General features: G+C 32.2%; 6 protein-coding genes across 11 annotated transcripts in view; 4 read left to right on the top strand and 2 right to left on the bottom strand.

Annotated features, from left to right (window-relative positions):
* Nucleotides 1-8,432, top strand: part of LOC139993420 (serine/threonine-protein phosphatase 4 regulatory subunit 1) — a 147,255-nt gene extending 138,823 nt beyond the window's left edge. For all 6 annotated transcript variants that reach the window (XM_072015131.1, XM_072015166.1, XM_072015141.1 and 3 more), the window contains 6 exons: nt 2,183-2,353; nt 2,584-2,867; nt 3,084-3,276; nt 3,549-4,382; nt 4,480-4,750; nt 4,838-8,432. In XM_072015131.1, coding sequence (XP_071871232.1) covers nt 2,183-2,353; nt 2,584-2,867; nt 3,084-3,276; nt 3,549-4,382; nt 4,480-4,750; nt 4,838-5,004 — 1,920 coding nt within the window. In that variant the 3' untranslated portion in view covers nt 5,005-8,432. The remainder of the gene's footprint in view (nt 1-2,182; nt 2,354-2,583; nt 2,868-3,083; nt 3,277-3,548; nt 4,383-4,479; nt 4,751-4,837) is intronic.
* Nucleotides 8,426-11,443, bottom strand: LOC139993466 (uncharacterized). The gene is made up of 3 exons (XM_072015217.1): nt 11,224-11,443; nt 9,287-10,947; nt 8,426-9,209 (listed from the first exon to the last, which is right to left on the bottom strand). Exons 1-3 carry the CDS (start codon nt 11,366-11,368, stop codon nt 8,676-8,678), a joined length of 2,340 nt encoding a protein of 779 aa, XP_071871318.1. The 5' UTR covers nt 11,369-11,443; the 3' UTR covers nt 8,426-8,675.
* Nucleotides 11,444-11,601: 158 nt separating this feature from the next.
* LOC139993515 (selenoprotein F) lies at nt 11,602-12,722 on the top strand. The gene is made up of 4 exons (XM_072015315.1): nt 11,602-11,779; nt 11,927-12,045; nt 12,122-12,243; nt 12,316-12,722. Exons 1-4 carry the CDS (start codon nt 11,735-11,737, stop codon nt 12,495-12,497), a joined length of 468 nt encoding a protein of 155 aa, XP_071871416.1. The 5' UTR covers nt 11,602-11,734; the 3' UTR covers nt 12,498-12,722.
* Nucleotides 12,723-13,286: 564 nt separating this feature from the next.
* On the bottom strand, nt 13,287-18,929 carry Pep (Protein on ecdysone puffs). Its single transcript, XM_072015227.1, has 11 exons — nt 18,833-18,929; nt 17,865-18,220; nt 17,635-17,781; nt 16,494-16,723; nt 15,590-15,896; nt 15,350-15,508; nt 15,039-15,279; nt 14,768-14,965; nt 14,470-14,654; nt 13,894-14,399; nt 13,287-13,508 (listed from the first exon to the last, which is right to left on the bottom strand). Exons 2-10 carry the CDS (start codon nt 18,213-18,215, stop codon nt 13,917-13,919), a joined length of 2,301 nt encoding a protein of 766 aa, XP_071871328.1. The 5' UTR covers nt 18,216-18,220; nt 18,833-18,929; the 3' UTR covers nt 13,287-13,508; nt 13,894-13,916.
* A 387-nt stretch (nt 18,930-19,316) lies between these two features.
* Csul (protein arginine N-methyltransferase 5) lies at nt 19,317-22,438 on the top strand. Its single transcript, XM_072015236.1, has 12 exons — nt 19,317-19,473; nt 19,610-19,730; nt 19,803-19,921; nt 20,014-20,237; nt 20,305-20,487; nt 20,569-20,778; nt 20,867-21,075; nt 21,220-21,342; nt 21,416-21,591; nt 21,685-21,888; nt 21,961-22,142; nt 22,208-22,438. The coding sequence occupies exons 2-12, from the start codon at nt 19,642-19,644 to the stop codon at nt 22,358-22,360; spliced, it is 1,872 nt and encodes a 623-aa protein (XP_071871337.1). The 5' UTR covers nt 19,317-19,473; nt 19,610-19,641; the 3' UTR covers nt 22,361-22,438.
* A 922-nt stretch (nt 22,439-23,360) lies between these two features.
* Nucleotides 23,361-24,760, top strand: Ppl (glycine cleavage system H protein, mitochondrial). The gene is made up of 3 exons (XM_072021609.1): nt 23,361-23,750; nt 24,125-24,268; nt 24,359-24,760. The coding sequence occupies exons 1-3, from the start codon at nt 23,606-23,608 to the stop codon at nt 24,586-24,588; spliced, it is 519 nt and encodes a 172-aa protein (XP_071877710.1). The 5' UTR covers nt 23,361-23,605; the 3' UTR covers nt 24,589-24,760.
* The last annotated feature ends 161 nt before the right edge of the window (nt 24,761-24,921 follow it).

The raw sequence follows: 24,921 nt of genomic DNA, 5'->3' as shown, positions 1-24,921 counted from the left end.
CCGATACATCAAATTGGTTGTGGAATGTTTCGAGTCATATCACAGCCATTTTGATGAGCTTGGCCCGCAGAATCGATCGTCAGGGAGCATATTCGTGTGCGCTGTACGAGTGCACTTAGTGCCCCCGCTTAATTAATAATCACCCACGTCGTCGATGGACACCTAAAGGTATAGCGAATGAACGACGTGTGTGCATAACTTTTACGATCTTCTAATTTTTACCCTCATTTTTCCATCTTATGTTGCATACACTCACTCCTCTAGTACTGTTCTCGATTACGATCGAGACTGCCGCGATCATCATGAGAAGACAAAGAACGAAGCAAAGTGACCGCAGAAGAGGCAAAACTACAGAAAACGAGAACAACGCGATCCAATCGTCAAATTGGTTGTGGCGTGTTGCTTTTATAGATTTCATATCACAGCCATTTTTGACGATTTGGATCGCCGTTTCGTGCAACGTGTCGTGTTTTCTATTCGAAGCAGCATCCTATCCAACTGTATTTTCGAGTGTGACGGTGCTAGGAAATTATATATAAAAATAATACATACATATAGAAGCTTGTTTCTCGCAGCCTTTAGGATTTTAGGAAGGTTCGCAGAATAAAAATAACGCGGATGCATCGCTCACAAAGTGGTTGTGATATGCTGATGCAAGCGTTCATATCACAGCCAGCTTTGATGAGCGCGGCGACGCGTTTCATCAACTGTTTTTTTATGTTCAATATGATTCAAAATGTAAGATCGTCCGTTAGTCAACAGCTTCTAGCGTGGATCTCGGTATCGATTTTCCTTTATCGTATCAAGGTAGAACTCGGTTTTCTGTAAAAGCAACGGAAACGTCGTCTCACCTTTACGCTCGCAGAGATCCATTCTCGATCATCCTTGAAGCATCTTCTATGGGTGGCGTGGCCGTTTTCCCGCGAAATACAGCGTTCCATCGCGAGCCATTTTAAAGAAAAACATTTCCGATCGGCTGTCCCGATACGGAGATCGTCTCCTCACGCGTAGTTTCCACTTTCGGGAAAGGCTTTGCACTCTTTCATAGTCGACTTCCTCTCATGGGTTCACAGGATTCATGAAGGACGTGATCGCGTTTATTGAACGACTATCTCCAGATGACTTCCTTATTCGTGATCCATGATGATTGCCGTACACTACGTTTACCTTCAATTCCTTTCTTTTACCGCTTTTTAACTAAATGTAAATAATGTAATTATGTATATATACAGTGTCTACAGAAAAGGACTTTGTGCACAGACTTATCATTCGTTGAAACGTTTTGTTACACATTTTCATAAAATGTTACTAAATTTAGAAATTCTAAAATTGTATAAAAGTTAGTATACTTAATTGATTGGTATATAAATACTGTACTAAATGCAATTACGTGCAAATACTTTTTGTAGCCACTACTATGGTATATAGAAATTGGTAAAAATTGGAAAGACAGAATGAAAATGAACGATAACAAAGATTTAATGATACGTACGATCCAAGGATTTTGATGTACTGCTAGAAAAATACTTGATAATCTTAATCTATGAAGCTTAACAGAAGATAAAAATAAAGTAGGACAAAACGCAATGTGCGTACGCGGTCACGATCGTCGAACGACGATAGGATGATTCACCTCTTTCTAATTCGTTTGATCGTCGCACAATGACCTTCTGATTCGTGCAGATGCGGGCGCCAAAGGAGGTACTCGAGCATCGTCGCGAAACGATCGATCTTCCGCGGTTGTCTCGGACACGTTTGATCCTCTAGCTACCGGCCAACATCTACCACGCTATTGATGTATGTATCGTACCTGTTGTTTTGTTTTCCAGGTATTTAAGAGGCGCGAGTTCGACTGTTCCTCCTATCAGAGTGGTTGTGATGTGGTGACTTAGACTCGTATCACAGCCAGCTTTGATGAGCGGAACGGTACGGTTTATGTCTCCGTTCACTGCGATCTTAAACCACGCAGACGATGTCGCAAACACATTTTCCTTTATTTTATGTTTCTTTTGAATTAATTAATCGTATACACACGGAAGCAACTACAAAAAACGTGTGCATATTTGTACATGTTTCCTTTGATTTTCTTTGTTACTGACTTGTTTTCTATCGCATCACGTTTGCTTTATCATCGAAAATCCGAAAATTCACCAGAGATATATCGTATGTTTTATTATCGCAGCTCATGTGCAAGATGGCTCCACTCATTGGCAAAGAGCTGACAGAAAAGATTTTTCTGGACAGATACATCGCCCTTTGCGAAGATAAGGAATTCTATACGAGAAAATTCTGCGCATCGCACCTTGGAGAACTTTGCGCCGCTGTTGGCAGGAAAACTCTTTTTCGAAAACTGGTAGGTTCCTTCACGAGAATCTCTCCCTCGATATAGAAGCTAACAAACGCTTGACATTTTACTTTTAAATTCATTTGCAATTTCGTTCGCTTGAAAAGAATGCATGGCATCGATTCCCCCTAAAAAAGACTTATAATTTCTTTGATGGGATAGAAATTTTCTAAAGTCTCAAGCTGTTGAGCATACGAAAAAATAGGAATTGTTTTTTTAATTTCTTCTTTCTCCCGCAGTTCCCAATATTCGTCGACCTGTGCAGCGATAAAATATGGGGTGTCCGGAAAGCGTGTGTGGACGTTATGATGCCAGTTTCATGCTGCATGACCCTTCAGCATCGTCGATTACTATTGGCAGAGCTTCTGGCCACGCATCTTAACGACGAGTCGAAATGGGTGCGAATGTCTGCCTTTCAAATTTTAGGACCATTCATATCCACGTTCGCGAAACAGTTTACCGAAGTAACTTATAATCAACACGGCGAGCTAGTGTTTACCAGCCAACAAGATAATTGTTTCAGGTATAAAAAGCTGAAAGTTTTTACCTTCTACTTGGTCGACTCTGTTCAGACTCGCGTTGTAATATCCGTTTTATTTGTTCTCCTCTGTTCTTATTCTGTGCTCTCGTTGCTTCCTTTTATTTTCTCATCGACTCTCTCGCTTCGTTTATCACGATCGCATTTCCCTTACGAACTAGAAAAGAAGAAATAACGCAGATCAACGACGTGTTTTTACAGTATAAGGTACTCATACGAGGGAATATTTCCTACTAAGTGTGCGATACGAAGTCACACGCTCGATATGGAGGACCATAATTCTAAGGATAACTTCAATTCATCTGTGATAATACAAAAACCAATTTTTGAGGAGGACGACGAGGACGACTCGCAGGAGGATGATATCTCCACAATGAGAGCTTATAAATCGAAGGTACGACACGTCCGTAAGTAACGAAACGACGCGGTTCGCGAGCTCATTTGCCTTTCTATTTCCTTGAAAATAGCCATTAACGTGATTCGATTTCGCTCTTCAGTTATAATGGTAACGAGTCATAAAGGGGATTGTATATTCTTAAAACATGTTTCGGACAGTTGCCCCTTATTCGTTCAACTATGAAATACAACCAGTACATAGTTTTTTTTTTTTTTTTTTTTTTTTTTTAAAGAAACACATAAAGAATGATTTCATCAAATTTCTTTCAGATACAAAGGAAACATTTAAAGAACAACCAAACGCTGGACGACACAGAAAACTTTAATTCGTTTCTATACTACTACATAGAGCCAGACCTTCCACCGGACGACGAGCTCGTCGAAGCTGCCAGAAGATCCGCAGCGCAGAACAATGTAGACCGGAAGCCGTTGATCAGCACTACAGCGTCCAGTAAAGCATCTTCGTTAGACGCTATGGTAAAAGAAGACAAATACGCAGCGGACGATATTAAGAATTTCAACGATCAAGAGATCGTTCCTCAGCATCTGATCGATTCGTTCTTGTCGATGGCTGAACCAGAACAATGTTCCGGAGACATGAGCCCCGGAGATATTCCTCATCATTGCGCATTTAGTTTTCCTGCTGTTGTACTCACGTTAGGAAGAGAAAATTGGCCATATCTAAAGCAAGCTTATCAATCTTTGGCAAGCGCTAATCAATGGAAAGTGAGACGCACGTTAGCCTCGAGTATTCACGAAATCGCCATAATTCTAGGGGAAGAACTCACTATCACTGATCTTGTCCCGATCTATGATGGATTTATCAAAGATCTGGATGAGGTCAGAATAGGTATACTCAAGCATTTAGCAACGTTTTTGAAAATACTCAAACCTACCGTTCGGATCCAATATTTACCAAGACTGAAGGAATTCCTCACCACCGATAACGAGTGGAACTGGAGATTTCGGGAGGAACTAGCCACTCAGTTGTCAGACATTGTAAATCTGTTTGATCCTATAGACGTCGACCGGTTCATCGTGTCCCTGGCCCTTGATCTACTACGCGACAAATACGCTGCTGTGAGATACGTTGCTCTGTCCTTGGTACGATTTTATGTACTTTCTATATATTGCGTTAATTTTCTAGTCTAATGCTATTCTAATATTTGTCTTATATCTTTGCTTTGTCGTATCTGTACAGATGACACAAATAGTAGCACATCTTTCTGACAATAGACGTCTTGTAAAAGCACTGTTTCGAAAGCTCAAATCTCTCGTTTACGCAAGAAAATGGATCAGAAGACAGACGTTTGCCTTCGTGTGCGCCAACCTGATTTCGAAAAACGCCATTAGCGGGGATAGATTTTCGCAAGAAATGTTACCTACTTTGTTAGAAATATCTTCCGACAAAGTACCAAATGTGAGACTAGTTGTGGCGAGGACTTTGTCAAAGAACGTTATTCCTATGGGATGTAAGTATTTATTTGTAATCTTCTTCAGATAATTACGTTACGAGAGAACTTCGAATATATTCAATAAACGGGTGTTTCGATTTTTAGCAGAATGGTTGGGAGTGAAGCAGGCGGAAGAAGTAGAGAATAGGCTGAGAGAAATGAGATCAGATCCGGATAGGGACGTTCGAGTTTTAGCCGGTGGTGAGGAGAACGCCGCATTAGATATACTGTCGCAAACGAAAACTGAACAGTCGAGAAACATAATGTTTTAACGAACTCGGATTTCGTGAGAATCAAGTTTTAATTATTTCCTGCCATACGAATCAATTTTATACCGGACTGCCAAGGAAGGAAATGGGATAAAAGAAATTTCGTATTAATGTTCTTCCATACGTGAATTATCTTTGTAAATGTACGGTGAAAATTAATTGGATGGAAGAGATAAGAATTTAATTATACCGATAGAGAATACGAGATGCAAGAGTTTCTTTAAAGAATAAGTTAGTGTATCTATGATGTAAAAATGAGCTCAAGTTTTAAACAAAGAAACAAGGCATGTAACGTTTAGTGCAGTAAACATAGAAAAAAAGTGCAACTTAGCGTTGTCGTTACGACCAAGGGACCGAGAATTTCCGCGCCCCTTTAGATTAAGACAGATTATAAGTAGCAATGGTCAAAAGACATTACGGAGTTATATAAGAGTGTGTGTGCATGTTTAAGGAAGTGAACGTATATTGCCGCTGAGTATTAGGACACTTGTTTGATTGTAATAAATATTTGTAAAAAGTTATGAAATCATTACTGAATTTTACTAAATTTTATGTATTACATTTTGTACCGTATTAGAGAATATATTTTAACAATTTATTAAATTTTTCATCAATCATAATAAAAATATGATTATGTTATCTTTCCATCTATCCATCGAATGCTTTTGTAACTGCATGTACAAGTCTTAGTAGCTTGGCTACTAATATCTTTTATCGTTTCGGGCCTAATATTATTCCATTCCATTTCGAAATGTTCCCATAAATATTCTTCCAATTTGGGATATTTTATTTGGATTTTATATGAATGATCTCATAATTTTTCTATGGGGTTCAAATCAGGAGACTGGTGGCCATTCTGTTATTTACACATTAGAACTTTCCTGTAAGTGATTTTCACATATTTTAAAAAAATGTATACGATCCTTAACATGCACAAATATTCGGTATCCGAAAGGTGCACTAATGTGCAGTTTTTTTTTTTTTAAATATAATTTGTTTTTAACGAATCTCCTGTTATTTCCTATATGTATAATCTCGCCATTCGAATTCAACCATTTCAATTGTAGACTCATCAGAATCAATCCTGCAGTGTCAACTTTTCTGGTACTTAGTTTATGCTAGTAGCGACTGGCATCTCTTCTTTATCATTAATGTTAGAAAACACTATCTCTAAAACTATAACGGTTTATTGCTATGGAATTGTTTCCCTATCTGAAAATGGATACAAGTAGTTTAAGGTGCATATTTCATGGCAGTGGCCAACGACAGACAGAATCCTGTTAATTTCACCTGTAGTTCATTCTTATAAAGGTCTATATTCGTGATGAAATTATTGTCACTACCATAAAAGAGCGGGTTACGTTTTATCCTTAATAATAACTTTTTCACTGCCAAAATCGCAAATGCCGACCTCTACAAGTCGCTTTTTTTACTATCGCCACTGAAATTGTTTCATTCTTAATTGTATTTATTTCCTCAATCGTTTCGGAGGCTGTTACTTTTATTTCTCTTAAACTTTCAATAAAGCTTTGTATATATGTTTTCTGGACCTCTCAGGTCTTTTTACAAACGAATAATTGTGTCCTACGCTGTTACCCGAAATTTTATTACGTTGGATAATGATTCTAAATATTTGTATAATATCTGAAGAATTTTTTTCATTATAAATGAAAGAAGAAAGTGTTAGAAACCGTCCACACGTAACATAATACAGCGTAGGCACACTGCATATACTTTTAGTTATCTAAGTTCCTTAAATAATTAAATTTTTCAATTTTTAATACTCTTATATAATTAATACCCTTATATAAATAATACCCTACCACAGGGTTCATTAAAAATGAACAAATGTCCTAATACATTCACGCGGCAATGTATGCGTGATTTAGTACTCGCGTGTATGTATGCGATTACCATTGTGATCAATTTGTATTTGTAAGCGGTCTCTTGGACAAGTCGAATATTAATAATTAGAGATATCGAATAAAGGCGAGATCTCTCGTTCTTTAGTAAACGGTCATAGCACGTTTTCTTCAGCCTCGCAATCATTGTTATCATCTTTCCTCTAATATTAATTTTCGCTTATCGAACTAAAAATTATTCCAAAATAATTCCTGCGATCAGAGGAATTTACTTTGTAATTTTATACCGATTGGACGACTCAAGTTTTCGTGCTATGATTCATAAACTCTATTCATTAATAAATACTCTTAAGTTGAAGAAATGTAATGTGAGAACTTCGTGACTGTCAAGAGCAAGAAAGAAAAAAGAAAGAGAAGAAATTTATATTGGTTCCTCTGATCATCGCGAAGTGGTAAATGGTATTGGAGTTCATTCGATTCAAATTGTATATATCATTTAATCGTCTCGTGGAGATACGGTGTGTAACAAAATATGGAACGAGGTGTGCAATGGATCGTTTACGAAGCTATTTATGGTGAGGTTATGTGGAATATTCTGCGCTCTATATTCGCAATCAAAGATAGCTCTGCGATCCTACAACAAAATTATTCTGTACAACAATCTGCAAATTTTAGTCTATAAGATCGCGATATGCGCCTCTTGACACGGTGGTGCCTGATTAGACGTGAAAAACTGTTCTTACGACAGTCCCGTGTTGCGTCGATTTCACGAGTTCTTAACTTACCGATTTGGTGTAACCGGGGCGTGACAGTTACTGTGATCTTTGCCTACGCGTCATCACGTAGGCGAATGTATATCATTTCATTGTAGATACGTAAATATTGTAAACACAGATTTTTGTTAACCCGGTCCACCTCTCTGACATATAGTAAGGATTTTTGTTAACCCGTTCCTTCTCTCCGACTTAAATTAAGGGATACGATTTACACGAGAAATGTTTCGAGAGCCTTACATTTAGAAACTTTTTAGCGATTTGTATATTAAATACCACGAAAAAGAAATCATATTTATACGATTTACACGATAATACTAGGTTATAAGCAACAAAATATGAACGAGGAGAAATGAATGGCTGTTGAATAAAGGATATGTACAATAGAAGATTTAACGAGTGTAAAAAAGGAAATACATATGGACCGTAGACAAAGGAATACAATGTGATCCGATGAATTATGTGATTGTACATTTACGAAACAACTGTTATGGAATGGTACCACAAGATATTTGTGAGTAACCCCAATATTTTATCCACGGTCGCTAATATTTTGTGATGTTTTAAATTAAAGAAAAAAGCAAAAGTGAAATATTGCGTCATAGTTAACTCTCTGTGAAAACATAATGATTGAGATACAATAAAAAGAAAAGCGAACTTCGCTTAAGCAACGAAAACTCGTTACTTGTGAATACGTATGAAGAAAAGAAGTTTTGTTTAAGATATTCTATATAATATATTGTGTATTTGGTAATGAAACAGAAAAAATATACATCATGTGATTTGTTACACAACAGCGTTGATGTCATTTGTTTCAATATCTTCTTAACTAATCGCGTGACTAACAATTAAAGTTAATTAATTCAGTTCTTTATTTGACAAAAATCTTTCCCTTTATCTTTTTACATAAAACATGCTATATAAATTATATGTATTCGATATACAAAAATAACAAAGTAGTCGTACATTAATATAGACGAAGTAATTCTTGAATTATTGTGCTTCGATTCGTAATGAAGTCGCTAAATATTAACAGTTATTAAAATATACCTAGGAATTTTCCTGGCGGACAAGCTGGCAATTGGCAAGCTTTCTCTTCCATCTCGGTTTCTGCAGTACTACAATCGCGTAAACAATATCGCCATCTTATTTGACGACCTTTACCGCAAGTAACACTACAGCTACTCCAGTCTGTCCATTTCCCCCATTTACGACCCGATTTTGTTTCTTCTTCATTACGAATTGCCTTTGAAGTACTCGACGATGTTTTAACAACGTGTCTAGCCACTGATCTTCTTTTCTCTACCGAATGTATTTTTGGGATCTTAACTTCTAATTTATGTTTGTTTGTCATTTCAACTGGATTCGCTTTTTTTTCAACGATTTTGGTCGCGGATCTGTCATGGTTTGTCGATACACATTTCTGGACGATTTCAGGTGCTTCTTTAAAAGCACCACAACCACTGCTAACGTTTGCACATAAATCATCGATCGCACGTGTTTTTAATTTTGTCTCTTGTTTTTCGTTTCCTGCTGTTTCTTCAATGTTTAAGTAATTTTGTAACTCATTTACCTGAAAGGAAATTTATTGTTAGTTTAAAGAAATATACATATTATGTTAAAATACTGTTCATTATAGATAATATATACCTTTGTTACTAATTTCTTTGCGAGTTCTTTAACTTCTTCGATCGATCTTACTGCTCGATTAGGACCCATTTCATCCATCATTGAAAGTTGATTTTCATCTTCGTTATCACAATGATCTACTACAGTTCCAGGCTCCTGTATATTCTTATAATACTTCAATTCCTCTTCCTTATTTAAGAAACCATGATTCGATTCAGTATGTTTATTTCTCTTTGCGCGTAATTTCGAATCCTGTGGCGGTATTAATTTTTCAGTTTCTACGAATGGCTTTTGTTTCTCATTTTGTACGACGAATGCATTTGAACTTTTATCCGTTTCTGCCTTAGAATCACCAGCGCCACCCGCAGTTTTCGAGTCTCTTCGCACTAATGAAAGTATGGAAATATCGTCGTCGATTTTATTCTTACTTTTTGCCTCCAGTTTTGCATGCAACGTTGATGGAACATTTTTTGAGAGATGATCGTTTTCAGAATCAGTACTATCGACGGATTTTTTCGACTTTACGGATCTACGGCGAAAATTGTTGTCATTATTTTTCTTAGCCACTACATTGACAATTCCTACTTTTAAATTACCCTCGCTTTTCGTTTCATCCATTTTTCTCTTACGAGACACTCTCGATCGACCCATATTTTTCGAACGAACGTCTTTTATTAACCGCAGAGAATTTTCTGGAAAATCATGTTTTTTCCCTACGCGTTTCTTTTTCTGTTTTAATTTCTTTATTTTGTCTCCATTATTGTTCCTCGTTTTTCTCCTGAACCGTAACAGATCTACTCTATGATCAGCGATATTTGAACTGGATGGATTCGAATGCTCTTTAAATGTTTCTAATTCGGGAATTAATTGTTCTTTTTCATTAGACGATCTTTCTTTTTTAGCTTGCAGATCAGATGAATTTTGCTTTTTTAAATTCTTTTTGTTATATATCTTTGAATAATCGTTTCGTTTTTTCCTAACAAGTTCTACCGCTAGTATAGGATCTGGTAAATTTTCATCTTCCGGATTTTCATATGATTTGCGGTTTATAATAACATCATTCAATGGCTCTTGTAACGATACACTTTCCTTGCTTTTTGTTCGATCTATAAATTTTACATTGTTATTCCCTAATGCATCAGTTCCACTAGCGGCAAACTGCGAACTAATAAAATTATTAACGTCGGATTTATCTTCACCAAAGTGTGAAGGAACCGTGATTGCAGCATTCTCATCTGGAATTGCATTGAACTGTTTGTCATTTACAAAGTATTCCTGTGATTTAATTTCTCGTTTCCTATCGAACGGCGCATCATCATCGTAAAAGCTTTCTCCTATTGACTCGTATGAATCTCGAGGAAAAGAGTTGGCCAAATCCTTTAAATAATCTTGTTGATATCTAAATGACGAAATGGAGTCTGATTCTGCTTTGCTTCTTTTTACTCGTACATGTGTTGTTAAAGAATCTGGATCATCGACATCATTCATGGGAACTGGTTCACCGTAATCTAATAATGTCTTCCTTTTACCTGTTCCTTTGTTATTTTCAAGTAGACTTCCCGTAGAATATTTGTCATTATCAGAAATTGCACATAACGTTCTCCGTCTCCATTTATAATCGACTTGGTAGCTTTGGCACTTGTTATTCCTTTTTATAGATTTGGACAGTATGTTGTTGGACACTAAAGAAAAAATTATGTAATGATTAATTGTATCTGTCAAAAAAATTATAACTAATAACCCTTCGGAATAAATTGCAATATTTTTCAATTTATTTCTCAATAATTTTGGCAATCTCTTTACATTGCTAATTGCATCTTTTCTATTATTACTTTCAAATCAATTTGTAAGAGATAATGAGTCGTATATACGCGTGGCATTTAATAAAACGCTGATGAAGTCATGCAGAACATGCGTGAAATTTAAAAAGAAATAATTCAAATTTTTTAATGACTCACAATTTTGGGAATAGTTGTAATTATGATAATGACGCGTGGATAAGTGGGTATTAACAGTATTATATCTCTCGGTTTTAATGACAGGAGCAATTAACAGAAGGATCGTAAGAATCCAAGCGACTGTGTAAGTTGCAAATTTCAGCATTACATACACTATCTCAGACTTGTTATGTTATGTTACTCATTAAAAAAAAAAGCATTCAGTTGTTGTTGTTAAAGATTTGCTAAAATAGTTTTTGCTCCAGGTTTTTGGTTACTTCAAATTTCATTACTTTTGCGATTTTGCTAACATCAATTGAATTTCGATGGATCGAAAAATCACAATAAAATATCGATTTTTATTTCAACACTGAGAACAGAGCTTTAAGTATTTAATAGTTAGTATTATGGTATCAGTATCGGTTCATAAGATACGTGTGGTGTAAGTGTGTTGATATTAACTATTATTTCTCTAAAATAACATATGATTAATTCTGTATATATGTATTTTATGCATATATAAAATAATATAATGAAGTCATCAAGATTAGCGCATATATTTTCATTTATCTTAATGGTAAGAAATGAAAGTATTGTTACTTAACCTATTAAATTTAAATTGGCATACACATACGTATTACATTTATGATATAAATTAAAAATGTTTTTGGATTGAATAGAGATATAACATGCATCGTATTTTCATTATAAATATATTTTTTAGATGAACATCGTGTCATCGGAATTTTCAGCTGATGATTGTAAAAGTTTAGGTTTCAATAAAGCTAATTTACTTTGTTCTACCTGTGAGGAATTTAATAAACATGGTTTAACAGAAATATTGTAAGTAAAAATAAATCTGTTTTGTTGTAATTCAATATCTTATATTAACAATTAAATTAATGTTTGATAATCATAGGAGTAATTGCAAAGAATGTTGTTTGAAAGACGACGATTATGATGCATCTGGATTAAAAAAATACCCACGTGCTGTTCTTGAAGTATGCACATGCAAGTTTGGTACATATCCACAAATACAAGGTAAATAGAAATTTATATTTAGAAATGAAAGTGTAACTGTTTACAGCACACATTTATTCTGGTTTTTTATAGCTTTCATAAAAAGTGACCGACCTAGCAAATACAAAAATTTACAAATAAAATATGTTAGAGGCTTAGATCCAATAATTAAATTATTAGATGCGGATAATAAAGTTGAAGATATTTTGGACATACACAAATGGGATACTGATTCTGTCGATGAGTTTTTAGCAACTCATCTTTCGATGGATTAATATTATTATTGATAATGGTATATATTTAAGTTTTATTATTAAATGTAAATAATCATGTTTGCTATGTAATTTACGTTCAAAAAGTATTTTTAATTAGATCACTGCTCCTTCCTATCTTAAGAATTCTTTAATTCTATGATATTAAAAAAATACTTTGTGACAACACTATATAAATGGTATTCATATTAAAAAGATGCAAAATAAAACTTATTATTTTTTAGATCATTTATTGTTTTATATTTTCTACACACTAATACAGAAGAAACCAATGTTGGAATGAAAAGTTATTTAGATGATTTAAGAATAATGTTAAGTTTTTATTATGTTCTAGTATAGATAAAGGTTTTGCATGATACTTACATAAATAAACATGATTAATATAAAGAAATTATGAAAGTTATATATAACTTGTTATTAAAGTGTTATATGGCTATTAAAGCCATCCCTTTCATGGACGCAAATTTTATTACAAATTATATTACTTTATAGGGACTACAAAGATAAGGTGTGTGTATTATGTAGGAATTAGAAATTTCGGTATTCCATAGGACAATTTTCGAACAGTATGCATCTTTTATATTAATGCTTTTTTACAACGCCTTATATGTCACAAAAGATACAATCCTATAGTAAAACTCCTACTATATTATGATAAAGCAAATGAAAGTACGATTATTTCTCTTATTTATCAATGTAAACTTTGATTTACTACAGTTAGACATAAACCGGATAAAATTTTTATCGACATCTTAAATTTATTGCAAGATATTTTTGGATTTTTTATTAGCATATACCCAGGAATGAATTTTTTATAATAGAGTTTCATATTATGATTGTTACTTATGTTAAAAATCATAAACATGTATTAATTAGTTGAATATTGATAATATTTCTTAATACAGAGTAGTTACAAGATAATCAATATCAATACGCAAAAGCATATCTGTTTATTTCTCCTCCTTACTTCGAAAATGCATTATTTTCTTTAACAATCGTACATACTACAGTTCTCTGTAAGTAATAATGTGTAATTAGAAAGCTTTAAATAAGCTTGGGCAAACCGATATTTATATTGATATTATTTATGAATATATATGGTATATAATATAGCATATTAGTATATTATATAGTATATAATATAGTATAGTATATTATATAATATATAATATAGTATATTATATATTATATATATTCATACATATAAAAAGATACATACTATTTATACATATAAAACGATAGTCATATACATTTGATTATAATAATTTCTTTCATTCTGTCAAAAGATATAATAAACCAAATTATTTAAACATTGACGTTTTGAATATATCAAGTAAATAAATGAAACCTAACAGTAGATATATTAAGGGACGTAATTATGAAATATACTCAAGCTTACTCTAATTTAGGATAGAGATCACTTTATCGTCGAGCCCTCCGTGCTCGAGGAGTACCGCGTCCACGGGGGAAACCACGACCACGTGTTAGCTTCACTTGCGGATTTAGATCTCTGTCTAACTTCTGAATGGATTTTTCATGATCAACCTGTTCTTTTTCATCTTCATTGTCAATTAAATTACCTATTTCCGCCTCATTATCATTATCAATATCGGCCCATATTTTATCAACTGGTGTCTTCTTTTCTGGAGTATTAACAGTATTTTGCGAAGGCTGTTTTCCGCTCTTTTCCGCTTCACGAGTTTCTTCTTCCTCAGATTCTGCATCAGCTTCAAGCGGATCATACTTTTCATCTCCGTCAGTTTTCTTTTGAGCATTTGCATTTTCAACATTGTTTTCTTGCACTTCTTTCATTTCCACATTATTTTCGTCTTCAGAGTGAACTATTTTACGACGTTTCCAGCTCCCGTCATATTCCTTGTCATTTTCTTGAGCGTCTTCGTTAGTCTACACGGAAAAATTACTTATTATATTTTGTGATATATTACATTAAACCTTTTTAAGTATTAAAATATACCTCAAGTTTTTCTGTTGATCTTTGTTCTGTAGTTTCCGTATTTGAAGTTAAAGCCTTAACTTCTTGTACGAAATTTCGATAATGAGTAATACTACGTAAATGAGCATTCATATCTTCAGCTAACAGCATGAATCTTCTACATTTTTCACAATAAAATCCTTGAACTTCTTTCACCATAGATTTTCCTGAAACAACATGCATATATAGATAAGTTTTAAATATTAAGTAGATAAGTAAATAGATAAGTGAGTGGATTAAAATATAATGAGAAATAAATTGTATAAATAGTGCAATTTACCAATGGAAACTTGATTTTGTCGACAATATTTATAAGATGGAATTTTGAATTTCTTTTCACTCAAATTCTCAACAATATCCGTAATATATTCCTGTTCTTCTATAGAATCTTCCTCCTTTTCATTTTTATTATCAGAACCAACGTCTTTTTCTTCATCTTCTGCAGTACGCACTTCAGATTCTCCTTTTGCAAGTTTTTCTATAAAAATAGAAAACAACATTACATAATCTTTATTATGACAATAGTTTGTTTTAAATATCTTTTCACGTACCTTTCTTTTTATTTTTTCGTTGTTCTTCACACTGCACAGCTTTCTTCATGTGTCCAGGAGTTAAACAATGTTCATCATATTCAATACGCGATGGGAATTCTTTCAAACATGGGAAACATCTTGGATGCAAAAATGTTTTTAGCTGTTGATGTTTCTCACTCTTTCTGTGCGTGGATAATGTTCCATAGAAATTCAAATCACACATTGTGCAATATTCACGTACATTCAAATCTACAGACACCTAAATAAAAAATAAAATAAATATAAAACTTTACAAATTATTAAACTCTTACATTTGTATATATACTTACTTTCTTACCACGACGTTTCGAATTAGTCAGACTAAGTTCTCGTTGTTCTTCTGCTACTCTTAATTCGTGCCGCATGAGATCAACCTTTAATTTATATGATTCATCTAACTTTTCCATCATCAACTGATGTGCTCGCCCGCGTAAGTGATTTTCGAAAGACTATAAAAAAAATAAAAAGATGATAATACCAAAGTTGACCTCGATTGAATGTACAATATATAGTAAGTATTAAGTATATACATATCCATCCCACATATGTTTGTTACAAATGTGACAGAACATATGACTCATTGGAACCTCTGCATAACGACTTTCAGCGTGTCTTGCTTCTGACTTTTTGCCTGTCAATTTTGAATCCTTCTCCGTCGTAGATGTATTTGCTTCCTTCGGTGGTGTTTCTTCCGTTGCAGATTTGTCTGGCTTTTGTTCTTCATCATCCTGAGGCTTTTCTTCTGTTTCCTCAGTCTCTAACATTTGAACATCTTCGGATTCCTTTTTCATATCCTTCCGATCAGCTTTCTTGTCATCAGATTCTTCATTTACTCCACTAGTATACAAACAAACAAAATTTTTATTATAATTACAAATGTTAATCAGATCTATACATTGTGCTTTTTTGCTTTGATATAAATATTATAATTTTTTAATATGTGTTTTAGTAAAAACACATATACACGAATTTCTCAATATCGATAGCCAGAAAGTAATTGGGCATAATATTAAGTTAAAAGAAGATAACTCACACTTCTAACAACTGTATATAAATTTAATCAACCTATTATTATGAACAAATATTTGGATAATGTGTATTGAAAGAAGAACGCATGGGGAGCATTTTATATGATTATGAAATACTAACGTTATGAGATTATAGGTAATCTAATTTAAATTTGAAATGTGAGTTGAGTTTAATCAACAATGACGAGTGAACATATAACATGATATGTAGACATATGTATATATAAATGCATATATACGTATGTATGTAATACTTTTTTAAAAGTCAGACAAGAGAAAGGACACAATGCTAATTCTTTAGCAATCATACCATATGTACGTAACAAACACCGTACATACAGAGATAGGTGACAGAATGAGACTTACTGAAGTTTGAAGAAACTATTCACAATCACCAGGAGCTTACCTTGTTACAGCAGGTGCTTCTGTTTTTTCATTATCAGAGGTCTTAACGTCCTGCTGTTCCTTTTTGGCAGTCTGATTTTGTTTAGAGGCAGGAATTGGTTTAGAAGATTTATCGTTGTGATGTTGAGTTTGGTTTCCATTCATACGCTGATTGCCAGACTGGGGTGCACGAGATTGTTGTGCAGATGGACCACGTCGCCCAGCAGGGCCATCACGGGCGCGATTGCCCATCTAGTCATGTAGGTCAAATGACCAAACCGTCATGAGAAGTATCTGATATATTTGCGATTCTTCTCGAATCGAATTTGATTTTAGCAACCACTGGGATATTTGAGGGAGAAAAATATTCTACTCGATTCGGAAGCAGGACGTATTCAGTGTTTCAATGAACACCAAAGGTCAGTATTTCCACAGTTTAGTGGAAGGGAAAAGGAAAGTAGTAGCAAATCGTTGAAGATGCATACAATCGTCGCATCATCTAACTTTGTACAGGCAATGATCTTATTGATCATAAGATATGATATTTATAAAACGCATACTTTTATCCTTTGAACATAGCTCAATAAGCTCAATGAAACATAATCAACAAGAAGAAGAAGTTAAATCAGTGAACAATGCAGCTTGTAATCAATACTTTTGAATACTGTTCTTCAGCTACTGTTCTTTAACTACAATGACGAATAGAAGACTTGGGCGGATTATAAATGAACCAAGTTAGAGGAGAAATATATCTGCATGTCTATACTGAAATTTGTTACACAAAATCACAGTTAACTTCCACTACTAAAAATGAGAATACACATATTTTGAAATCAATACACGTCTCGTTATCGTGTTTCTTAACGAAATAACATTGCGATGGTAATTTTCTCCTATGAAAATCATGTTTGGCACAACTAGTCCAGCAGTAAGAATTGCTTATACTTAGTAACTGCACAGGGTAGCCACGTAGCATGTCATCCACTAACTGAAAGCCTCATTAATGAATCGATCAATGAACATAAAAAGGAGAATTTCAAACTTTCAAACTAAGGATTGGTGTTGTTGATGTATAAAAAAAAAAAGAAGTGTAGACTAAAAATTGCCCTTACAATTTTCATTCAAAACAATCTGCATATTAAATAGAAGATATGTATTCATACCTTGTTATATGGTTGTGGTCGTTGATTCTTCATAGGATGCCTAACAGGACGATCATTAAAACGCCCAGAAGAAAAGTTCTGCTGGTTTGGAAAGTTAGGTCCTGGTCCGCTAAAGTTATTTCCAAGGCTGAGAAGTGATGGTACCTGCTGTAAATACAAAATGTCATATGTAATACATGATAGTATAACAAAAATGACAGATAATATACATGAAAATGAAGTCTCCGGACCTGTGGTTGTACTTCTTGCTGACTGCGAAGTAAGTTTGAAAGGAGATTGCTAGCTATTGCTAGTTGTGCTTGTGGCGATGCTAAAGATAAATTATTATTAGGTGTTGGTAAAATTCCTCTGCCAGGCATCATTCCTCCTTCCCAAGGATTCATTCCACCACTTCCACCGCCACCTCCGCCTCCACCACCTCCTCCACCACCACCCATTCCGCCACTCATGTTGCCACCCATACCTCCACCACTTCCTCCCATACTTCCAACCCTTCCTCCACCACCTCCACCACCACCTCCTCGATTGTTAAAGTTACGATTCCCAAAGGAATCACGTTTTATTCCTCGATTGAAAGACATTGTACCTAAAAACAAGTGCATAATAAATACCTTATAATAACAGAAAATATTACTTTATTATTACAATATATGCACATACATATATATGCATTATATATATTCTTTAAATGTAATTTATTTATTTATGATAAGAATTATAGTAGTTTTATTTCTCAAACATGATAACATAAATATTTAATAATAATTGTATTATCATACTGCATAATCCCAAGTTTCTATAGAGAGAGACAGAGAGAAACTACCCATTTTAATTTATAAATGGAGTCTGTAAGGACGTCTATTTCCGATATGAGAAGTTATATCGTTTGCAATAATTTATCTGCCTACGGTTTTACATAAACAGTAAGAATTCATAATCATACATACGTGTATTATATTTTAGGTAAACGCAAAAATAAACACTAAGTATATAATAGAAAAATTAATTATTTAAAATTTTTTCAATTGATGTTTTACACATCAAACGACGCCGTACAATGTGACTGCTAAATTTCAAAAACCTTTATTATCGTATCAAACTTCTGTTCATTTCGAGCATAAATAATCTAAATTGTATTCAAAATTTTTAATAAACAATTTTTGTTGGAATTTGATTAGAAAAATAAGCAACTACTCACCACAAAAGTAACAACTTCGACTACAGCACAAGAAAAGGAGGCAAAATGGAAAGCTCAAGGAAATGGAGTCATCAAGCGTCTACCATGAACTAGAACAATAAAAGCGGCATTCAAAATGGTCGATGTCAAAAGCTACTGCGTTTCTGATTGGTTGACACTGTAATCTAATAAATGCACACAAAAAATTAAAAGTTTTATTTCCTTTCATTTATGTAATATGTGATATAAAGAAGAAAAAAATTTTTAAATACTAAGATATGAAAAATGTATCCCATTTCATATTTGATATTATGAAAATGAACTATAATAGTTAATTTCTATGTAACAACTGATTTTGTCAGGTATAAATATTTTCCCTTTTTGTAAATTCAAATGTAATTAAAGCAAATTAACTAATTTTTATGTATTTGAGTCGTGGAATTATATATATTTTATTTTTTCTTATTAACTATTTTTATTCAAAACCAATATATGTTTATATTTATGTCTTCAATGAAAATATATGTTTTTGATATTTTTTACCAACAGCACATATAGGCAACAGTGTTACACGTGCAATTGGCGTGTAGGCAATATTGCAATTTTTTTATTGTTTGTAACATTTATACATTATTGACAAGTTACTGATCGATATTATTGAGGTATTTGTGCTTTAGTACAGTTATATAAAAAAATTATATATATCACATAGTAAACTTTTTGTTAAATAATACCGATAATAGCCGGTGTTTGTAAAGTAAAATTATGATGTACCTTATATATTTATAATACTTTTAGGAATCAACTTTAACGTTTAATGGTAAAACATAATGTCAAATCAAAGACCAATTTCTTGTGGTCTTGACTTTTGTACAGTACCAGATTTGAGTAATTGTCTTTTTACATCAAATGCATCAAAGTAAGTAACAAGTTATAATATATATTTTATCATTTACCTTTATATCGTTATTGTTATTGACTTTACTTACAGATATGAGTTTATATGCGCTCCACTTGTCCACCCATTATTTAAAAGAGAATTTATTTCTGGAAATGCAAAAAATCGCGCTGGACCATTTACCAGGCCAGACATAGTTTTATGCAGTTCTGGTAAGGGTAATCAGTATTAGGGTATAGGGTATAGGGTAATTGAAGAACTCAAGCAACAAAATATTATTAAAATATTATTACTTATTTTGTAGATTGGAATACTTTAATTATTGGTAAATTATCACCACATATTAAAGTTGATTCAAAAAGTCCTAGCTTAAGGAAAAACAGCGAAGAGGCTTTAAAGCAAGAATTAGCTTTAGCAAGTCATTTAGGTCTTGTAGGAGTTACTTTTAAATTGACAAAAGGAATAAAAGAAAATGCAAATCTTAGCCGCATTATTTGTGATAAAGTTTCAAGCATGTGCAGTTTACAGGTACACTGATTAACAAAATAAATTTATCATATGCTTGTAAACTAAAGTTGTCTTAATATCATTACAGGTTTGGGTTCAAGTTCCAATGGAAAATCCAATCAAACAAGCTTCTTCTTACAGAGAAGAAGATTGGGGAGGTTTAGTAGAAAGTCCGTGGGAATGGTGGAATGCCTTCAGAATAGTTTGTGATTATAATAGAAAAGTAGGTGTTGCATTAATTGTCAGCCATGATCTTCCTGATCAAGAAGAGGTATCTCAAAAATTGTTATTTTCTATGTATTTCATTAGTAATATGAAAATTCAAATGTAATAAAGTTGATTTAATTATAAGATTGATAGATGGCTAGGAGAACCAGTTAAGTGTTTGATCTTTCCAACAACATTATTTATCACAAACAAAAAAGGATATCCTGTACTCAGTAAAGCACATCAGACATTAGTGAAAAAGTTTGCCATGCTAGAAGTACAATTTATACTTACAGGACAAAGTCGATATCAAAGTATTACTTATTATCATAACTATTTGGAGTACTTATGGAAGGTAAAATTTTATATATATTTATTTTCAATTTTTTAATAATAATAATTTGGTTCAAATATTTCTATTTAATTATAACAATTTCATACAGGATTGTGCATCAGATGGACCAGTTGAAAGATATGCTCGTGGTTATGAAGATTATCTACAATGTCCTTTACAACCACTTATGGATAATCTTGAATCTCAAACATATGAAGTGTTTGAGAAGGATCCTGTTAAATATACACAATATCAAACTGCTATTTATCAAGCAATTAATATGATTGTGGCTAAAGCAGAAGACAAAAATAAGAAAATGTACTAAAATACAAAAATAATTATAAGTATTGAAAAAACAATACCACCTATTGACAAAATCCGCAATCACTTTGTTGCCAACTCAATAATTATAAAAATGTAGTACTATTGCTTAAAAATGTAAAATTCTATTTTAATTTTTAGAGTAATAATGGTAGTTGGAGCTGGAAGAGGACCACTTGTTCGTGCATCTTTAAATGCAGCAGAAAAAGCAAATCATCCAGTTAAAGTATATGCTGTGGAAAAAAATCCTAATGCAGTATTGACGTAAGATTTAATAATTGTAAACTTTCCTCTGCATTATGTGGAGATATATCTTTTTAATTTATTATGCATACAGTTTACAAGCATTAGAAAAAGATTTATGGGAGAACAAAGTAACAGTAGTATCTTGTGATATGAGAGAATGGAACTCTCCTGAAAATGCTGATATTATGGTGTCAGAGTTACTTGGTTCATTTGGTGATAATGAACTTTCTCCAGAGTGTTTGGATGGCATTCAGCGATTTTTAAAACGTACATCATTTTATTATATTACAAATATTATTAATGAAATATTTCAACTTTCGTACTTATTTTTATAAATTATTTAATACTGTCTATCATCAGCTAATGGTATATCTATACCATCTTCGTACACATCATATATTGCGCCCGTGCAGTCGTCTAAATTGTACAATGAAGTAAGACAATGCAGAGAAAAAGACAAACACTCTTTAGCGCACTTTGAGACTTCATATGTAGTTCATCTACAAAATAAATATGACATTGCAAAACCGCAACCATTATTTACTTTTAAACATCCAAATAATGGTTAGTAAATCAGCAATATTTATAGACTGCTATTACATGATATATATCTTTCAAGTGTTATTATATTTTCAGCATCTGTTATTGATAATTCAAGATATGAAACAAGAGTATTTAAAGTACGTCAAAATTCTGTATTACATGGCTTCTCTGGATATTTTGATACTATTCTATTCAACAATACCACACTAAGCATAAAACCTAGTACACACAGTCCTGGAATGTTCAGTTGGTTTCCTATCTTTTTCCCAATTAGGGTAAGATAAATTTATATCGTTGTATTTTAAAAGAACGTAACATAAAATACAATTTATTGTTATAGGAACCAGTACAATTAAAAGCTGGGGACGAAATAGTTGTTCATTTTTGGCGTCAGTGTAACTCTAAGAATGTGTGGTATGAATGGTGTATTAGCGAACCTTTTCCAGGACCTATCCATAATCCTGGTGGTCGTTCTTATACTATAGGTTTATGATTTAATGTTTATTTTCACGATTCATTTATTTAAAAAGAAATCGAACATTATAAAATATCTTTCATCAATAGAGCTGTAACAAATATTCTATTACATGTTTTTTTTAAATAAAAGTGACTCATTATACAACAACCTCTTGAATAGATTATTGGTTCTAATAAACAGAAAATATTCTTTTAATTTTGTAGAATAAGTTCCTGATATGTATATATAAAATATTTCGAAATTAATATAGATGTATTGAATGTTTATGCTTATTAAAGAATTGGATTATACATTTACATTTTAAAAGACATCTATCTAACATCAAATTATATATTAATATAATTTTGTCATAAAAGATACAAAATAGAGATAATTTAATAAATGTTTTAGATTAGTGTTTAACGTTTTTGTTTGTGGATTATTCATATCCAATACGGAGGTCACTGATATTGCACAAGTTTGATAACATAAATTACAAGTTATCTGCCGAGTGTGTTTCTAGTGGCCTTTTAACCTCACGTGATCACACACAGAATTTCAATAATATTACGTCTAAAGCTATAAAAAGATTTTTACTTTCAAGTTAAAAGAGTAGACCTTGTTTTTGTTATCAAAATTAAGAAATCGGAACATTACTCTTTCAAGAAAATACATATTAATACCATATACTTACTTTCATATACTTTCTGTAAATTTTATTCCAATTTTTTACTGAAATCATATGATGCGATTAGAAATTAATTAAAAATATTTTTCAAATAATTTATAATAATTAAGCTTTTATTTATAACAATTAATTTATTAAGACTTGGTTATACAAATCATAGTAACAACGAATATTTAGAATCATTAATTTTTATTTACATTATTTATGAAGATATGTAATTAATAATTATAATAAATAATGTGATTATTTATTATAATTTAAAATATTTATACACATATTTATACGTATTTATTGAATATATAGTATACACATGTAAGTGTACAATATTTATATATATATTTGATTGGCAATAGTTTGAATTATGATGATGAAATATATTATACACGATAAAGATCATCGATAATCTAAGAACACATGCTACATAGAAATATATTAATTCGTTCAAATCCCGCGTTTCGTTCATATTAAACTCTGCCGACATTGGGGAAACATTTAAAAGTTAGTTGAGGACGTAACGGACTACACACTGCACGATACGTGTTTAATAGGTTAAAATCATCTGATTGTTTTAGAACTAAAAAATATAACTCAAAATGGCAAAAGTAGTTGCACAAATGACAAAATATACTGCAAGAACATTTTTACGTACTTCGAGAGAAAATTTATTTAACTTTTCTGCTCCAAAAGTGTCATTATATGTTTCACGTCCCATCGTTACTACTCGTTGCTTAAATACCGGTAAGTTTAAAACGTATATTAAAAACACATAATAAAAAAATTATATATTTATATTAATATTCTTAGAAACAAGATCTTAATGCTAACAGTATATTTATTGGTTATTAATTATCAATAATCTAAAGAATATTGCATCACGCAGACATATCTTCATTTAAAAAAAAATTGCGTTCATGTATATATTTTTGTTGTTTATAATATTTAAAAGCTTAATTGTTTAAGAAAATTGGTTTATGAAATGTAGTTGGTTAAAATGAAATAAATATTTTTTTTTTTAGTTTATAGTAGATATGATATATTTAATATACTGTCTTTTTATTAAACAAGATTAATGGATATTTTTTACATTTAATAGTTATAAATAAAATTTTTAGAAAGATTTTATACGGAGAAACATGAGTGGATAACAATTGATGGTAACATAGGCATAGTTGGAATATCCAATTATGCACAAGAAGCATTGGGTGATGTTGTTTATGCTCAGCTTCCAGATGTTGGTACTGAAATAAAGAAAGAAGGTTAGAACGTTCGCATTTTAGATGTCTCTCTTAAAATAAAAATTGAACTCTATTATGTTTTCTACTTGATAAAAATGAATTTCTTTACAGTTGAATGTGGAGCTTTAGAATCAGTGAAAGCTGCTTCTGATTTATATAGTCCTGTCAGTGGGAAAATAATAGCAAAAAATGAAGAAGTCGAAAGAACACCCAGTTTAATAAATACCTCTTGTTACGAAAAAGGATGGTTATTCAAAATAGAATTAAGTAAATCTGATGATCTAAAAAGTCTAATGAATGAGGACGCGTACAATGAATATTTAAAGTCTGATCCATCATAAACATATTATGTTTCTAACATGTATAAAATTAGTTGATAATAGTTTAACTTTTGTTATTTTCAATTGTGTCATTAGTGAGAAAGAAATGTGAATATTTTTTATTTATTTTAAACCTTGTAATAATCATGCATGATCAAATATACGTATGAATATTATATTATCAGTAAAATAAGTATAGTTAATAATTGATTGTTTATAAATTTCTTTTCTTGGAGGCAATGCTTTCCTATTTGATTAAATTGTGCAATTGTAATAAAGTGTTATAAACTAATATATTGTATCTTTGCAAATGTAAAAAAATAAATTGTAAACATTATTTTGTATATAACAAAG

The sequence above is a fragment of the Bombus fervidus genome, chromosome 2, assembly GCF_041682495.2.
Source record: "Bombus fervidus isolate BK054 chromosome 2, iyBomFerv1, whole genome shotgun sequence".
In the NCBI taxonomy this organism is placed as follows: Eukaryota; Metazoa; Arthropoda; class Insecta; order Hymenoptera; family Apidae; genus Bombus; species Bombus fervidus.
The sequence above is the reverse complement of the archived record's forward strand: the minus strand, read 5'-3'. Positions and strand labels throughout refer to the sequence as shown.

Bases quoted from the DNA above. Each gene is read 5' to 3' on its own strand.
- Pep (XM_072015227.1), bottom strand. From the start codon at position 18,215: ATGTCTTTCAATCGAGGAATAAAACGTGATTCCTTTGGGAATCGTAAC. The intron at 17,782-17,864 runs GTCCGGAGACTT...TTGTATTTACAG, and splicing joins AGCAAGAAGTACAACCACAG to CAGGTACCATCACTTCTCAG. The intron at 14,966-15,038 runs GTACGTGAAAAG...CTATTTTTATAG, and splicing joins ACGAAAAAATAAAAAGAAAG to AAAAACTTGCAAAAGGAGAA.
- LOC139993515 (XM_072015315.1), top strand. From the start codon at position 11,735: ATGAAGTCATCAAGATTAGCGCATATATTTTCATTTATCTTAATG. The intron at 12,046-12,121 runs GTAAGTAAAAAT...TGATAATCATAG, and splicing joins CATGGTTTAACAGAAATATT to GAGTAATTGCAAAGAATGTT. The intron at 12,244-12,315 runs GTAAATAGAAAT...GGTTTTTTATAG, and splicing joins TACATATCCACAAATACAAG to CTTTCATAAAAAGTGACCGA.
- LOC139993466 (XM_072015217.1), bottom strand. From the start codon at position 11,368: ATGCTGAAATTTGCAACTTACACAGTCGCTTGGATTCTTACGATCCTT. The intron at 10,948-11,223 runs GTGAGTCATTAA...TTTTTTCTTTAG, and splicing joins TTACAACTATTCCCAAAATT to TGTCCAACAACATACTGTCC. The intron at 9,210-9,286 runs GTATATATTATC...ATTTCCTTTCAG, and splicing joins CAAAGAAATTAGTAACAAAG to GTAAATGAGTTACAAAATTA.
- Csul (XM_072015236.1), top strand. From the start codon at position 19,642: ATGTCAAATCAAAGACCAATTTCTTGTGGTCTTGACTTTTGTACAGTA. The intron at 20,488-20,568 runs GTATCTCAAAAA...TTTAATTATAAG, and splicing joins ATCTTCCTGATCAAGAAGAG to ATTGATAGATGGCTAGGAGA. The intron at 22,143-22,207 runs GTAAGATAAATT...TTATTGTTATAG, and splicing joins CTATCTTTTTCCCAATTAGG to GAACCAGTACAATTAAAAGC.
- Ppl (XM_072021609.1), top strand. From the start codon at position 23,606: ATGGCAAAAGTAGTTGCACAAATGACAAAATATACTGCAAGAACATTT. The intron at 23,751-24,124 runs GTAAGTTTAAAA...TAAAATTTTTAG, and splicing joins TACTCGTTGCTTAAATACCG to AAAGATTTTATACGGAGAAA. The intron at 24,269-24,358 runs GTTAGAACGTTC...ATTTCTTTACAG, and splicing joins TACTGAAATAAAGAAAGAAG to TTGAATGTGGAGCTTTAGAA.